Source organism: Macaca mulatta, chromosome 16, assembly GCF_049350105.2.
Source record: "Macaca mulatta isolate MMU2019108-1 chromosome 16, T2T-MMU8v2.0, whole genome shotgun sequence".
In the NCBI taxonomy this organism is placed as follows: Eukaryota; Metazoa; Chordata; class Mammalia; order Primates; family Cercopithecidae; genus Macaca; species Macaca mulatta.
The window spans coordinates 63,485,862-63,502,821 of NC_133421.1; the positions used below are offsets into that span (position 1 = coordinate 63,485,862).

General features: G+C 51.1%; 1 protein-coding gene across 1 annotated transcript; it reads right to left on the minus strand.

Moving 5' to 3' along the window:
• Positions 1-104: 104 nt before the first annotated feature.
• ARL5C (ARF like GTPase 5C) lies at positions 105-9,955 on the minus strand. The gene is given in 10 exon segments (XM_077971046.1): positions 105-290; positions 4,392-4,416; positions 4,419-4,505; positions 4,508-4,529; positions 5,054-5,137; positions 6,332-6,464; positions 8,880-8,918; positions 8,920-8,956; positions 9,529-9,578; positions 9,912-9,955. Coding segments are annotated over 10 exon segments (570 nt in total). The 3' UTR covers positions 105-241.
• Between the last annotated feature and the right edge of the window lie 7,005 nt (positions 9,956-16,960).

Here is a 16,960-nt window from a genome sequence, read left to right on the forward strand (position 1 = left end):
CCAAGAAGGATGCCTGTGGCCATGGTGAGGGGCAGCTTATTCCGCTGTGCTGTCTGCAGGAATCCAAGGTATGCAGTCCAATTCTCAGCAACGGGTTGGGAGAATGGTGTCAATCTCACTGTCCATAGCAGCCACTGCTCCCACCAGAGAACCATAAAAAAGTAATAAATAGCCACTTGATTTTCCACCCATGTTGACCATGCAAAACCCCAAAGTTTCTGATTGGCCTCAGACTGGAACATCAGTTAGCAACGGCCTGAGATTGCATCCACTGGAGTGCAGCAGGCAGCCTGCAGGGAGGGAGGAACAGGAGGGGTCAGCCTATCCCAAGAGAATGATGGCCTTCAAGTCCCCAGCCCTTTCCCAAAGCAGACTGGGTGCAGGAAGCAAAGTTACATCCAATCATTCAATTAACAGAGACAAACTGACTTGAGTACCTGCTGTGCATCAGGTACTGTGCAAGGCTCTGGAGTCACTGGTGAAAAGGCAGACATGCCCCTGAAGCTAACTGTCTGATGGAAGAGATAGATACTAAATAAATGGTCAGACACATAATTCTATAATTACATGCAGTGATAAAGGAAATATACAGAGGCCTCTGGATGCCTGAGAGTCGGGGAGGGCTTCTCTGAGGAAGGAGCCTGGAGACTCACCTTGCTCGGCCCCTTAGCTGTGTCTTTGGCCAAGGATTCTTCACGGTGATGTGTGCCAGAAAGAGGTTCCCTACGCGAGTTCCCCCATTAGACTGTAAACAACTCAGGCGCATGGGTGGAGCCTTGGTCATCTCTGTATCATCCTCAGCCTCGGTCTGGCACCGCACAGGGAACACAGAGGGTATTTAGAAAATGCTGATTGGGCCAGGCGCAATGGCTCACGCCTGTAATCCCAGCACTTTGGGAGGCGGAGGCGGGTGGATCACCTGAGGCCGGGAATTCGAGACCAGCCTGACCAACAGGGAGAAACCCCGTCTCTACTAGAAACACAAAAATCAGCTGGGCATGGTGGCGCATGCTACTTGGGAGGCTGAGGCAAAAGAATCGCTTGAACCCAGGAGACGGAGGTTGCAGTGAGCCGAGATCATGCTATTGCACTCCAGCCTGGGAAACAGGAGTGAAACTCCACACAATCAATCAATCAATCAATAAAGTGGCCTGGCGCAGTGGCTCACACCTGTAATCCCAGCACTTTGAGAGGCCGAGGCAGGCAGATCACGAGGTCAGGAGATCAAGAGCATCCTGGATAACACGGTGAAACTCCGTCTCTACTAAAAATACAACAAAAAAAAAATTAGCCGGGCATGGTGGCAGGCGCCTGTAATCACAGCTACTCGGGAGGCTGAGGCAGAAGAATGGCGTGAACCCAGGAGGCGGAGCTTGCAGTGAGCCGAGATCGAGCCACTGCACTGTAGCCTGGCAGCCTGGGTGACAGAGCGAGACGCTGTCTCAAAAAAAAAAAAAAAAAAAAAAAAAAAATGCTGGCCGGGCGCGGTGGCTCACGTCTGTAATCCCAGCACTTTGGGAGGCCAAGGCGGGCGGATCACGAGGTCAGGAGATCGAGACCATCCTCCTGGCTAACATGGTGAAACCCCGTTTCTACTAAAAATACAAGAAATTAGCCGGGCGTGGTGGCGGGCGCCTGTAGTCCCAGCTACTCGGAGGCTGAGGCAGGAGAATGGCCTGAGCCCAGGAGGTGGAGCTTGCAGTGAGCCGAGATCGCACCACTGCACTCCAGCCTGGGCGACAAAGCGAGACCCCGTCTCAAAAAAAAAGAATGCTGATTGAACTGACTGTGGGTTGTGGAAGAGGGTTCTCCTGACCCAGGGGCTGGCAAGGACACTGCCAGAAACGTGTGGTCCCTTGCCTAAAGTCTCCCCTTCTTCAGTAAAACACACCTGGGCCAGGCATGGTAGCTCACTCCTGTAATTCCAACACTTTGGGAGGCCGAGGCAGGGGGATCGTTTGAACCCAGGTGTTTGAGACCAGCCACGGGCAACGTGGCAAAACCCTCTCTCTACAAAAATACAAAAATTAGCAGGGCATGGTGGTGTGCGCCTGTAGTCCTAACTAGGGAGGCTGAGGTAGGAGGATCGCTTGAGCCCAAGAAGTTGAAGCTGCAGTGAGCCATGTTTGCACAACTGTACTCCAGCCTGGGGGGGTGACAGAGTGAGACCCTGCCTCGAAAAAAAAAGAGATACCTGTGTGTCCAGCCTGCTGTGATTCCGCTTGACAAGTAAGGGGAAAGGGAAACTTTCCAGGCCTGATGTAAGGCCCTTTCTACGTGGCCCAGCTCCTTCAAATCCTCCAGGTGATTACTCAGTAGCTATCTGCTCAGTGTCCCTTGTCAGGTAACTTGCCTAAAATTGCAGCATTCCCTCCACACACTTCCAATCTCCCTTTTCTTTTCTTTGTTTTTGTTTTTGGAAATGGAGGTCTGGATATGTTGCCCAGGCTGGACTCCAGCTCCTGGCCCCAAGCCATCCTCCTGCCTCAGACTCTCCAGTAACTAGAACTACAGGCACGAACCACCATGCTGGCCTAATCTGTGTTTCTTACTCTTTATTCACCTTATCATTTACCACTTTTTTTTTTTTTTAGACAGGATCTTGCTCTGTCACCCAGACTGGAGTGCAGCAACATGGTCAGAGCTCACTGCAGCCTGAAATTCCTGGGCTGGAGTGATTTTCCTGCCTCAACCTCATGAGTAGCTAGGAATACAGGTGTGTGCCACCACACCCAGCTTTTTTTTTTTTTTTTGTAAAGACAGAGTCTTGCTCTGTTGCCAAGGCTTTTCTCAAACTCCTTGCTCAAGTCATTTATCACTTTCTTTTTTTTTTTTAGATGGAGTTTCACTCTTGTTGCCCAGGCTGGAGTGCAACGGTACGATCTCGGCTCACTGCAACCTCTGCCTCTGGGGTTCAAGCGATTCTCCTGCCTCGGCCTCCTGAGTACCTGGGATTACAGGCATGCTCCACGACACCCAGCTAATTTTTGTACTTGTAGTAGAGACGGAGTTTCTCCATGTTGGTCAGGCTGGTCTCAAACTCCCGACCTCGGGTGATCTGCCCACCTCGGCCTCCCAAAATGCTGGGATTACAGGCATGAGCCACCGTGCCCAGCCATCATTTTCTAACTGACTATATATCTTTCCTGTTCACCATCTGCCTCCCCTACTGGAAAGTAAGCTCCATGAGGGCAGGGATTTTTGTCTGTTTTGCTCACTGCTGTTTCTCCAGTGCCTAGAACAGTACCCTGCACAAAGGAGGTGCTCAAGAAAGATTTGTGGACTGAATGGTGTCATTTACTCTACAGAACTCTGGGAGGTATAATGAACCTCCTACTTACAGATAAGAAACTAAGCAGGGCATGGTGGCTCACGCCTGTAATCTCAGCACTTTGGGAGGCCGAGGTGGGCGGATAATGAGGTCAGGAGTTCAAGACCATCCTGGCTAAGATGGTGAAACATTGTCTCTACTAAAAATACAAAAAAATTAGCCAGGTGTAGTGGCAGGCGCCTGTAGTCCCAGCTACTTGGGCGGCCGAGCCAGAAGATTGGCGTGAATCCAGGAGGCAGAGCTTGCAGTGAGCCGAGATCACGCCACTGCACTCCAGCCTGGGCAACAGAGCAAGACTCCGTCTCAAAAAAAAAAAAAAAAAAACCTGAAGGTCAGAGCGAGTCAATGATTTCTGCCTGGAAGGCTTGTTCCCCAGGTCTCCCTGTGGCTGTCTCCTTCTCTTCATTCAGGTCTCAACTCAAAAGTTACCTCTTAGGAGAGGCCAGAACTGAATCAGACCTATCCCTCTCCCCTCCATCTCTGGTATCCAGTGGGATTCTGCACATCACTTCTCAGCACCTCAGATTATGGCGGCTAACCATGGTGGCTCATGCCTGTAATCCCAACACTTTGGGAGGTTGAGGCCGGTGGATCACCCGCGGTCAAGAGTTCAAGACCAGCCTGGCCAACATGGTGAAACCCCATCTTTACTAAAAATATAAAAATTAGCCAGGCGTGGTGGCGGGCGCCTGTAATCCCAGCTACTCAGGAGGCTGAGGCAGGAGAATCGCTTGAACGTGGGAGGCGGAAGTTGCGGTGAGCTGAGGCCGCACTCCAGCCTGGGCGACAAGAGCAAAACTCTGCCTCAAAAAAAAAAAAAAAAAAAGATTATTGCGTTTAGGTGGTGGAGTGCTACCTCTCACAAGCCCCTGAGAGCAGGGATGCTGTCTGCTCGTGGCTTACCCACCACATCTCACCTGTGGGGAGATGCCCAATTGGCTTGGCCCAGGAGCCAACTGTGAGCCAGATTCTCACAGGAGAGAGGCAGAAGAAGGGTTCTGATGGTCAGTCATCCATTGGTTCAGCCAGGCCTGGAGATCCAGGTGGGGCAGCCACTAACCCTTCTCCGGTGAGGGTACAGGATCACAGTGGTCTTTGCTGGTCCTGAGAGGAAGGAAATAGGAGATCTCCACCGTCCTCACAGAGTCCTTCACGTCCTGCTTATTGGCAAAATCAGGACTGAAGCATCCCGCAGAGCCTGTGGATAGAGGAGCCCAGCCCCAGTCAGCCTGCTGGGCCCAGCCTTCCTTCCTACTGCCTCACAGGTGCTCTCTGGCTCCCTCTCCCACTGTCCCAGCAACAGAGGCCCATGCCTGGATGAGGCAGAGATGGGGGCTCTGCCACAATGGTAGCAACCACATCAAATGACACCAGCAGCTCATGGAAAGCCTCTTTATGACAATCCCATAGGTGGGAATTCATGATCCTCCTCATTTTATACTTGGGGAAACTGAGGATTAGAGAGGTGAAGTCACTTGTACAAAGGCCCACAGTGAATGAAAAATGGAGTTCGAACTTGAACCAGCAACTCTGGCTTCTATAGCCAATTGCACTGAGGGTACTGATGCCCTTCATCAGGCACAAACCAGCCCTCCTCATGCTGCTGGTATAGAGACTCTCAGAAACTGGGACACCAGGAATTAATCTTAGAGAGGCTAAGTGACCAGCCTGAGGACACACAGTTAGTACCACTGGGCCCTCTCCCAACTGTAGGGGGCTTACCTCATGGGCCAGCATTTTATATAGCTCCTCTCAAGCAGTCAGCAGCCGATCCCGGTCCATGCTGTCAATCACAAGGATGACGAACTGGCAGGCTTTCTCTATGGTAAACATGTTTCCCCCATCTCTGCACTGCCCAGACGCCAGCATCAGATAAATGAAACCATGCAGCCTCAAGATTTCACCACCCTGCTTCCATTATAATTGTCTTTGGCAGCTGGGATTACAGGCACGTGCCACCACACCTGGCTAATTTTTGTATTTTTAGTAGCGATGCGGTTTCGCCATGTTGGCCAGGATAGTCTCAAACTCCTGACCTCAGGTCACCTTCCTGCCTCGGCCTCCCAGAGTGCTAGAATTACAGGCGCGAGTCACCACACCTGGCCTGTAATTGTCTTTTCTATCCAGACATGGGAACAGCACACCTCTGGCTGTGTGGCAGAGGCTGAGGCTGTGCTACATAAGCACTTGGTGTTCGTGACTCCATTTAGGCCTCATCACAACCCTGTGGACTTGGTACTGTTAGTATCCCCATTTTACAAATGAAGAGACTGAGGCTCCGTGAGGCTACCTATCTTGCTCTTGACCACACAGCTGGTGAGTAGCAGTGCTGGAAATGGAACCCAACTCTGTCTCAGTTCAGGAATTAAACCACTGAATTCTACTCCTGCTGGAGTAAGAAGGTAAGGCCCTATAGACAGGGGGCCTACCCCATCCAGTGCATCAAACAAAGCTGCCAGCAGCTGCCAGGGAGTATTCAAACATGTTAATAGGCAGGCACTGCACTGTGTTGAGCATCTGACATATATACATTACATATTGGTTTGTTATTTAATTTTCACAACAACTCAGGGAGATCATTATATATATGTATATATATAACTTGTTTTTTTGAGGCAGAATCTTGCTCTGTCACCCAGGCTGGAGTTTCAATGGCGCGATCTCGGCTGACTGCAACCTCTGCCTCCCAGGTTCAAGCAATTCTCCTGTCTCAGCCTCCCAAGTAGCTGGGATTACAGGCGCCTGCCGCCACGCCCAGCTAATTTTTGTATTTTCAGTAGAGGTGGAGTTTCACCATGTTGGCCAGGCTGCTTTCGAACTTATGACCTCAGGTGATCCACTCACCTCTGACTCCCAAAGTGCTGGGATTAGAAGCGTGAGCCACAGCAACCTGCCGATTATTATAATCTCTATTTCACAAGTTGAGGAACCAAGGCTCAGAGAGGTTACATGACTGTCTGACATCATACAGCTGCCTTGGAGCCCTGGTGCCCTCCTCACCTAGGTGTTGGTGATAAAACTCAGAGCCTCCTGCCCCACTATGTCCCACATGAGGAAGTGGGTCTTCTGCAAAATGATCTCCTCCATGTTGCTGCCAGTGGTGGAACACGTATGGACCACCTCATTGGTCAAGCTGGGGAGGTAGGAGAGGGCACCAAGAGCTCAGTCCAGCCTACTGCCAACTCTGGCCCCCAAATGCTCTACTCCCAAAGCAGGCTGAATCTAACTCAGAACAAGTCCACCCAGGTTCACCAAGCACCTGCTGGGAGCCAGACCCTGTGCTGGGCCCTGGGGAATGAAGACAGGAGTGAGACCAAGCCTTGTCCTGGCTTGGACCCCAGAGATGGGAAACATCTTCAAGCAGGCTCCTCAAACTTTATATCTTTTTTCCTTTTTATAGAAATGGGGTCCCACTGTGTTGCCCAGGCTAATCTTGAACTCCTGCCTTGGCCTCCCAAAGTGCTGGGATTACAGGCATGAGCCACAGAGCCCAGCCTTCTCAAACTTTAACATGCAGTTGAATCACCTGAGAGTTTTGTCAAAATGCAGGTTCTGACCCAATGAGTCTGGGCTGGGGCCCAGGGTTTTGCATTTCTTTCTTTCTTTCTTTATTATTATTTTTTTTCTTTTTGAGACAGAGTCTCACTCTGTCGCCCATTCTGGAGTGTAGACACAATCACGCCTCCCAGGTTCAAGCAATTCTTCCGCCTCAGTCTCGGCCTTCCAAAGTGCTGGGATTACAGGTGTAAGCCACCGCATCTGGCCACGGTTTTGCATTATTTCTTTCCTTCTTCTTCTTTTTTTTTTTTTTTTTTTGAGATGGAATCTTGCTCTGTCACCCAGGCTGGATTGCAGTGGCGTGATCTCGGCTCACAGCAAGCTCCACCTCCTGGGTTCATGCCATTCTCCTACCTCAGCCTCCCGAGCAGCTGGGACTGCAGGCGCCTGCCACCACGCCTGGCTAATTTTTTGTACTTTTTTTTTTTTTTAGTAGAGACGGGATTTCACCAGGTTAGCCAGGATGGTCTCGATCTCCTGACCTCGTGATCCGCCTGCCTTTGCCTCCCAAAGTGCTGGGATTACAGGCATGAGCCACCGCGCCCGGCCCCCTTTTTTTCTTGAGATATAGTCTCTGTCGCCCAGGCTGGAGTGCAGTGGCGCAATCTCAGCTCACTGCAACCTCCGCCTCCTGGGTTCAAGCGATTCTCCTACCTCAGCCTCCCAGAGTAGCTGGGATTACAGGCGCGTGCCACTATGCCCAGCTAATTTTTTTTTTTTTTTTTTGAGATGGAGTATCGCTCCCATTGCACAGGCTGGAGTGCAGTGGTGTGATCTCGGCTCACTGCAACCTCCACCTCCCGGGTTCAAGTGATTCTCCTTCCTCAGCCTCCAGAGTAGCTGTGATTACAGGCATGTGCCACCACGTCCGGCTAATTTTTTTTTTTAGTAGAGACAGGGTTTCACCATGTTGCCAGGCTGGTCTCGAACTCCTGTCCTCGGGTGATCCACCCGCCTCGGTCTCTCAAAATGTTAGGATTACAGGCGTGAGTCACCGTGCCCAGCCCTTTTTTTAAATTTTATTTATTTTTTAATTTTCATTTTTAGTAGAGACGAGGTTTCACCATGTTGGCCAGGCTGCTCTTGAACTCCTGATCTCAGGTGATCCGCCCACCTCGGCCTCCCAAAGTGCTGTGATTACAGGTGTGAGCGACCCGCCCAGCCACGGTTTTGCATTTCTGATAAGCTTTCAGGTGATGCCTATGTGACTGGTCTGTAGACCACACTTTGAGAAGCAAAAGTTTAGAAAAATAGACACAGTGAGGGACATCAGAGAGGTGCTTTGTTTAAAGTGACATAGAAAACATACACATGCTTTTATATGTAAATAATGTTTCTGAAAAGTTACCGCAAAGTTACAATAGGAGGAAAACTAGGAGCTAGAGGCGAGAAGGAAACTTACTTTTCACTGTGTATTCCTCCATTGTTTGAAATTTTCCTTCATGCTTTTTAAAAATCATTTACATGTATTACTTTTTCATGGAAAAGCTTATCCTAGGTAAAGTACTTTGGAGGCTTAAAATGGGAGAGGTGCCATCCAGAGAGCGAATATCGGGGAAAGCTGCGATCTGTATTTACTCAGCCCCACCCATACGTGCCAGGCTTCTAGACCAGGAGCTACAGAGACTCAGTGAGCCTTTGGGTTTGAAGAAGGGAAAGAAAGTTAACTGACAGAGGGGACAGGGGTGAGAAAGGGGCGACCTGCCGCTAGAGGGAGCGAGGACCAGGAAGGCAGGTTGGGACACTTGGCAGGCCTGGAGCTGGGTTTGGCAGGGGCCCCGGGAAGATGGAGGAAAGCAGTGGGAGCTAGGGTTGCCCGTACGGTGCAGGATTTGAATGCCAGGCCGAGGAGCCGCAGTACTAGGAAGGTCCAAGCAGCGTTCTCAATCACTCCTCCGGGTACAGAGGAGCCCTGTAACCCAGGGAAGAGCTCTAGTGATTGGTCCCCATGCCTGTCAGTCTGGTGGGAGGCCCAGCCCTCTACCCTCACCGCCCGAAAGTCACTTAAAACTGGTAGAGAATGGTGCTCTCCCGCATTGTCCAGTCCCATGATGATAACCTTCTGCTCTGGAAGCATCCGAGGAAGGGCAGCGTCAGGGCCAAATCCGATGGCCAAGGGACTGTGTGCCCCCACCAGACCTCCCAGGAAGGAGATAGCGCTCCCCGCATGCTGGGGACCTCTGCCCACCTTAGCGTGTCTGCTTCCTACCCAGCCCTGACACCTGCCCCACTCCGGGACGGTGGAAAAGACAGCTGAGCCCCCACCTCCCTTCACATTCTAGAAGAGTCTGAAAGGCCCGGGGCGCCTCTGGGCTTGCCGCGAGACGGTGTCTGGAGAAAGAGCCGAACGCGAAGTCACAGTCGCAGGAAACCCGCAGCAGCCCCCCATCCCCGCCGCTGGCGCCGTTTAGCGGGGAGAAAGGAGGCTTGCCCAGCCCTGCGTCCCGGGGAGCACCAAAGCGCGAGGATCCAAGAGGAGCAGGCAGGGACGGGGGCAGGGAAGGCCGCGCGGCAGTCGAGGAGCGCCCATATACGACCCTCGGAGCCCGAGGTCCCCAGTGCGTCTGACCCCAGATCAGAGGAGTCCCAGAAGAGAGCGAGATCAAAGCGCTCGCTTGGATGCCCTGTGCGCCCCTTACCCTGGTTTCCGAAGATGCTCATTAACTTGGCGATCAGCTGTCCTATGGCACTTCCCGGGCCGGACAGGTGCAGGAGGGCTCAGCGGCCTCAGGAGCGGAGTCGGCCCTGGTGCTCGGAGCTCCGCTCCCCGGGGGAGGGTCTGGCAGGCTTTGCCTATGAAGTTAGGGAAGCCCCACGCGTCACCAACCTGACCTGGGAACCCTCTGGGACGCTGGCCCTTCGCGGACGCTATGGACACCCCAGTGACTAAGAGCTGCCTGTCCAGGGCCCGAGAGGTGCAAGGAATATGGGAGTTTCAAGCTCCAGTTCTCCCCCTCGCCCTGCGAAAACTCCACAGTTATCCGGGTGGGATGCACCACCGCAAATCAGCGGAGACTCGCACTGTGCCCGGAACCCGATCCCAGCTCTCCCTTCTCTGAGTGCCATATCTAGGGCACTAGACTGAAGCAAAACCCCAGGCGACCCACTTTCTGTACCTACAGCTGTGTAGTACAGACAGAGCTCACCGATCCTCTCTGAGCTGGGAGAATATTCCAACCCTCCACAGATCTTCAGTCGGTTCACTAGCGTGGGTCTTGGGGGCCCACTCAAAGTGTGTTCTCCTGGGGAAAGGCAGGGTTTCCCCTTGGTGCTTGGCAACTTCTAGGATAAATCAGTGCTCCTGCAATTCACTGACAAACCCACTGCCCAGGCACAGCTTCCTGATCCCCGGAAGTGGGCACCTGAAGACAAGGATGGAACATGAAGAGAGATCCTCCAGCTGGAGACCCTGTAGAGAGGCCCCAGATACCTGGCAGAGGAGTACATGAGCCAATAGAGAACCAGGAGGCCAGATCTGAGGAGGGTATGGAAGGGGGAGCTTTCTGTTGTTGCTTGTGAATTTCTTCCTTTGCTTAAGCTGGGGGGGGAAATAATAAATAAATAAATAAATAAACGAACTGATAACAAAAGGAGAAGTCTAAAAGGCAACGCGCCCTCAGGCTGCGGAGGTGGTTAGCAGGAGATCCAGCCAACACACCAGGGAGCCAGCTCCTTCCACCCCACTGCACTGCCCTCCTACAGCCTCCACTAAGGTAACGACCCTCCATTAAGGTAACAACTCTAACTGGTCTCCCTGCCTCTAGCTCTCCTTTCCCAGGGCATCCTCTCTATGGCCCTATTAATCTTCCTAAAGCACAGCTCAGGGTCTGTAAATCCCCCAGCTCATAAACCTTCAATGGCTCCCTATTGCTCACTGGATTCAGATCAGTCTCCACTTGACTGATCTGACATTCAAGAGCCTCCACGAACAGACCGCACCTGCCTCGGCAGGTTTATCTCCCAGGCTCTGCATCTACTGGTTCCTGCCTACACATGCCCAGCTCTTTCTGACTGTACCTTTGCTTCTGCATTTCCTCCTTGAGTGCCTTTCACCTTCTCAGAAAAGAGAATGCCTGAGACCTTTTAGCTCCCCTGCCATAAAAGCCACCTGCTTCCCCAGCCCTCGCTTGGTTCTCCAGCTACATGGGGCTTTTCCCTACACTGGGATTATAGACCGGCAAGTCTGTTTCCTCCCATCAACTGTGAGTCCGAGGGTGGGGTTCATATCTTGTTAACCAGCGTATGACACCCGCACTCCCTGCCTGGTCCGGAGCCCGGCACACAGGAGGAATGTGTTGCTATCAGACTGATGTAGAATGAGTTAAGCTACAGCCTGAGAAATGGCACTTGGAATATTGAAAAAGGAATGGGAACACAAGTTTAAGAGGATTGAGGAAGGCTGGGAAGTTTGTGGGAAGAAGGAAAATAGCTCACTAAATACAGACTTTCATCCCACCCAATTTAGTGCCCAGAGTTAGAAGGATAGAGTTGACTGCCAGAGCCCATCTGGGCTGATTGCATTTCAGCCTTAGCAGAGAAGGAGCCAAGTCTGGGGCTGGGGGCTGGGACACCGAGGGTGCTGAGGGAAGCAGCAGTGTCTTAAGCATTTTACCATCTGTTTCCTGGGGGCAGGGGGATGGGGGGAGGAACCTCTTCGTGCATGCTGCCCTCCCCACCTCCTCTTTGCAGAATTGAAAGTAATACTCTGCAAGCTGGAAACACTTCAGTAAACAGACAAAGACAGGAGATCTCTCTGAGTATACTCTGGCTCGGGAAGTTGCCTGATTAAAAAAATATATAGTTAAAAGAGAAAAGAAGAAAAAGAAAAGAAAAGAAAAAAACAGACAAGAAGATCTGCCTCCACTTTGAGGCCCAGGACCCGGATCTTAAGAAGCATTCATTCGGCCGGGCGCGGTGGCTCAAGCCTGTAATCCCAGCACTTTGGGAGGCCGAGACGGGCGGATCACGAGGTCAGGAGATCGAGACCATCCTGGTTAACATGGTGAAACCCCGTCTCTACTAAAAAAAAAATACAAAAAACTAGCCGGGCGAGGTGGCGGACGCCTGTAGTCCCAGCTACTCGGGAGGCTGAGGCAGGAGAATGGCGTGAACCCAGGAGGCGGAGCTTGCAGTGAGCTGAGATCCGGCCACTGCACTCCAGCCTGGGTGACAGCGCGAGACTCCGTCTCAAAAAAAAAAAAAAAAAAAAGAAGCATTCATTCATTTATTCATTCATTTGACAAATATGAGCCAGGAAACACATGAAGTAGACAAAACAGACCCAGTCCGGGTCTTCATGTTTTTGTTTTGTTTTGTTTTTTTGAGACAGAATCTTGCTCTGTCACCCAGGCTGGAGTCCAGTGGCGGGATCACGGCTCACTGCAGCCTCAACCTCCCAGGCTCAAGTGATCCTCCCACCTCAGCTTCCGGAGTAGCTGGGACTAGAGGTGAAAGCCACCACTCCCAGCTAATTTTTTTTTTTTTTTTTTTTTTTTTTTTTTTGTAGAGACGGGCTTCACCATTGGTCTCCAACTCCTGGACTCAGTCTCCCTCCTCAGCCTCCCAAAGTGCTGGGATTACATGCATGAGCCACTGCTCCCATTCCCAGTCTGTGTCTTTATGGAGCTTGTGATGTAGAGGGAGAAACAGATACACACACACACACACACACACCTCTGAAAGACAGTAGGAAGGCCTGATTTAGAAGGAAAGCAAGGCACCCTTCTTCGAATAAAATGAGAGGTGAAGCCAGCTGGACTTCCTGGGTCGAGTGGGGACTTGGAGAACTTTTCTGTCTTACAAGAGGATTGTAAAATGCACGGATCAGCCCTCTGTAGCTAGCAAGAGGATTGCAAAATGCACCAATCAGCACTCTGTAAAAACGCACCAATCAGTGCTCTATGGCTAGCAAGAGGATTGTAAAATGCACCATTCAGTGCTCTGTAAAATGCACCAATCAGCGCTCTGGAAAATGCACCAATCAGCACTCTGTAAAACGCAACAATCAGCAGGATCCTAAAAGTAGCCAATCGAAGGGAGGACTGAAAAAAGGACACTCTGATAGGACAGAAACGGAACATGGGCAGGGCCAATAAGGGAATAAACTCTGGCCACCTCCCCGCCAGCAGTGGCAACGCACTAGGGTGCGATTCCACGCTATGGAAGCTTTAGTTCTATTGCATTCCTTGGCTCTTCACAATAAATCTTGCTGCTGCTCAATCTTTGGGTCTGTGCCATCTTTAAGAGCTGTTAACACGCACCGGGAAGGTCCGAGGCTCCATTCTTGAAGTCAGCGAGACCAGGAACCCCACCAGCAGAAACCAACTCTGGACACAAAAAGGTTACTGGAGCTAAGACAAAATTTTTCTCCAAGATACAAGGGACAGCCCCTTGTCCCTGGACCATGGTGGCCTCAGCTTAGTTCTCTTTAGTGTAGAAAAGTGGAAACCTTAAGCCACACCTAGGACCTGGGGCTCTCCCACATCATCTTATTCTGGGAGAGAATCCACTGCAAAAACAGGAGTAGCTAGTCAGGGAAGGAAACGAAGGGTCCCAGGTAGCAGGAGTCCTCAGTCCCTCGGTTCCTGCAGGGTCTCAGCTGACTTCATGGTTGTCGAAATCCTCACACATGGACAACCACTGACTTGCTGATGGTGTAGCCAGCGTTAGTTGAGAACATCTGATTACCAAGAAACAAGAATCTCACTATCTCCAAGCCAGCTAGAAATGCCCTTCCTGCAAGTTCCAGGCAAATGCAATTTTTTTTTTTTTTTTTTTTTTTTTTTTTTTTTTGAGACAGAGTCTCCCTCCATCGCCCAGGCTGTAGTGCAGTGGCTAAATCTCAGCTCACTGCAACCTCTCCCTCCTGGGTTCAAGTGATTCTCCTGCCTCTGCCTCCCAAGTAGCTGGTATTACAGGCGCCCACCACCACACCCGGCTAATTTTTGTATTTTTAGTAGAGATGGGGTTTCACCATGTTGGCCAGGCTGGTCTCGAACTCCTGACCTCAAGTGATCCACCCACCTCGACCTCCCAAAGTGCTGGGATTACAGGTGTGAGCCACCGCGCCCAACCTGAAAATGCAATTTCAGGCAGAAGGCACATGGGGCACAAACACACTCAGACACCTGCTTCCTCCTTCCCAAACCCCCAGCCCCCACCCTTGCAGAAGCTGATGCATCCTGGGGCAAAGGAATTAGCACTGAACTTGGGGGGGTCAAAGGCACCACTGAACTTGACATCCATATGTCTGAGTTCAAATCCTTGCCCCATGGTTGTGTAACTGTGGTCAAATAGTTTTTAACCTCTATGAACTTTGTAAACTGGAGTTAATAATACCTGACCTTGATTCAAAACGTCAGACTCCACTTCAGACCTCTCTGTGGAGCTCCAGACCATATACCCAGCTGTCTTTTCCTCTTCTCTCTCTCTCTTTTTTTTTTTTTTTTTTTTTTGTGATAGAGCCTCGCTCTGTCACCCAGGCTGAAGTGCAGTGGCAGGTTGGTTCACTGCAATTTCCGCCTCCTGAGTTCAAGCAGTTCTCCTGCCTCAGCCTCTAGAATAGCTGGGATTACAGGCACCCACCACCACACCCAGGTAATTTTTGTGTTTTCAGTAGAGATGAGGTTTCACCATGTTGCCCAGTCTGGTCTCGAATTCTTGACCTCAATTGATCTGCCCACCTGGTCCTCCCAAAGTGCTGGGATTACAAGCATGAGCCACTGCTCCCAGCCTCTGCTTCTCTTCTTGAATGTCCCACAGGCACCTCAAACCCACTTTGACCAAAGATGGACTGATCACTTCTGCCCCTAGCTTATTTGGTTTTTTTACCTGCTTTTACTGGAAAGACCACCATCAGCAGTCACCTCCTTTTCTTTCTTTCTTTTTTCTTTTTTCTTTTTTTTTGGGGGGACAGAGTCTTGCTCTGTCACCCAGGCTGGAGTGCAGTGGTGTGATCTCGGCTCACCACAGCCTCCGCCTCCTGGGTTCAAGCGACTCTCCTGCTCAGTCTCCAGAGTAGCTGGAGGCGTGTGCCACTGCACCTGGCTAATTTTTGTATTTTAGTAGAGACAGGGTTTTGCCATGTTGGCCAGACTGGCCACCTCTCTTTCTCTCTCTCTTTTCTTTTTTTTTTTTGAGACGGAGTCTCCCTTTGTTACCCAGGCTGGAGTGAAGTGGTGCGACCTCAGCTCATCACAACCTCCGCCTCCCGGGTTCAAGTAATTCTCCTGCTTCAGTCTCCCGAGTAGCTGGGACTACAGGCACTGCCACCTCGCCTGGCTAATTTTTGTATTTTAAGTAGAGATGGGGTTTCACTATGTTGGCTAGGCTGGTCTTGAACTCCTGACCTCGTGATCCACCCACCTCGGCCTCCCAAAGTGCTGGGATTACAGGTGTGAGCCACTGCACCCGGCCTCACCTCCCTTTCTCTTATCAGCTGCCTCCACTTGCTCTCCAAGAGCTCAAGATTCTAACATTTATTTATTTATTTAATTTATTGAGACAGGGTCTTGCTCTGTTGCCCAGGCTGGAGTGCAGTAGTGTGATCATAGTTCACTGCAGCCTTGACTTCCTGGGCTCAAGAGATCCTCCCCACCTCAGCTTCCCTATCACAGCCTCCTGAGTAGCTGGGACTACACATCCAGCTAATTTTTAAAAATTTTTGTGAAAACGTCGGTCTCACTATGTTGCATAAACTAGTCTCAGAACTGCTGGACTCAAGCAATCCTGCCACCTCGGCCTCCCAAAGTGCTGGGGTTACAAGCGTGAGCCACCAAACCCGGCCATCTAACTGCTAGATGTCCCTGGCCTCTTTGCCTCCCTTCCCGTCCCACTGCTGTGGCCTAAGGCAAACCCTCCTTTCTCACCTGGATTATCACAGCTGTTTCCAAGCTAGGCCTTCCAATCTATGCGCCAAACTGCAAACAAAGCAATCTTGCTAGTTGCTTACAATCCTTCCATTTCTGCGCACAAGCTTCAGGACAAAGTCTAAACTCCTTAACATGACTCAAGGCCCACTGTGACCTGCTCCTGCCAATCCCTCTCTGGCCACCACCTTGAGAGCACACTTTGCTGGTGAGGTGCCAAGAATATGTCATGCATGTCCCCTACTTTCTCTGCTTTGAACATTTCCCCCATTTGTCTGCCAACCATGCTTCTAGATTCTACTCAAGCCTCACCTCCACCAGGAAGCCTCAGCTGACCTCCCCAGGTTATGGGACTAACCCCTCTTTCAGGTTCCCACAGTACCCAGTGCTCCCACAGCAGAGAGTACATTATGCTGTGCTGAAATCATCTATGGCCCCTACGTAGACTTGTGCCTGGTACATTGGAGGTGCTCAATAAACGTTTGTTCAAGGAATAAACACAGGAATGAATGATTCTGTAGGAAGGCAGTGGGAAATGCACTATGCTAGGAGGCAGGGACTAGGCTCTCATCAACTTTGCCATTGGCTCCCCAGGGAACTGGGGTCAGCCACTTGACCTCTGGGCCTGCCCAGTTCCCCTTTCCTTTGATCCACTAACTCCTCATCTGTAGGGTCTTGGGGGATGTCTTTTGCCCTACACACACGTGCACACACACACACAGTCATTCATGTTGGGCCTTAGCACTCCGGTAGTGGACTCAGGAATTTTAATCCTCCACGGCCACCTGCGCAAAAACAAGAACCAGGGTGGGCGTGGTGGCTCATGCCTGTAATCCCAGCACTTTGGGAGGCTAAGGCAGGTGGATCACCTGAGGTCAGGAGTTCAAGACCAGCCTGGCCAACATGGTGAAACCCTGTCTCCACTAAAAATACAAAAATTTGCTGGGCATGGTGGCACACGACTGTAATCCCAGCTACTCGGGAGGCTGAGGCAGGAGAATTGCTTGAACCTGGGAGGCGGAGGTTGCAGTGAACCGAGATCGCGGCACTGCACTCCAGCCTCAGCAACGAGCAAAACTCCATCTCAAAAAAAAAAGAAGAAAAAGAAAAAGAACCAGCAGGGAGGGGAAATAGTTTGAGGGTACTGTGTGAGGCAGGACACAGGTGGTTGCAGTAACTGTCAGAAGTCCACATCCTGCCAGCT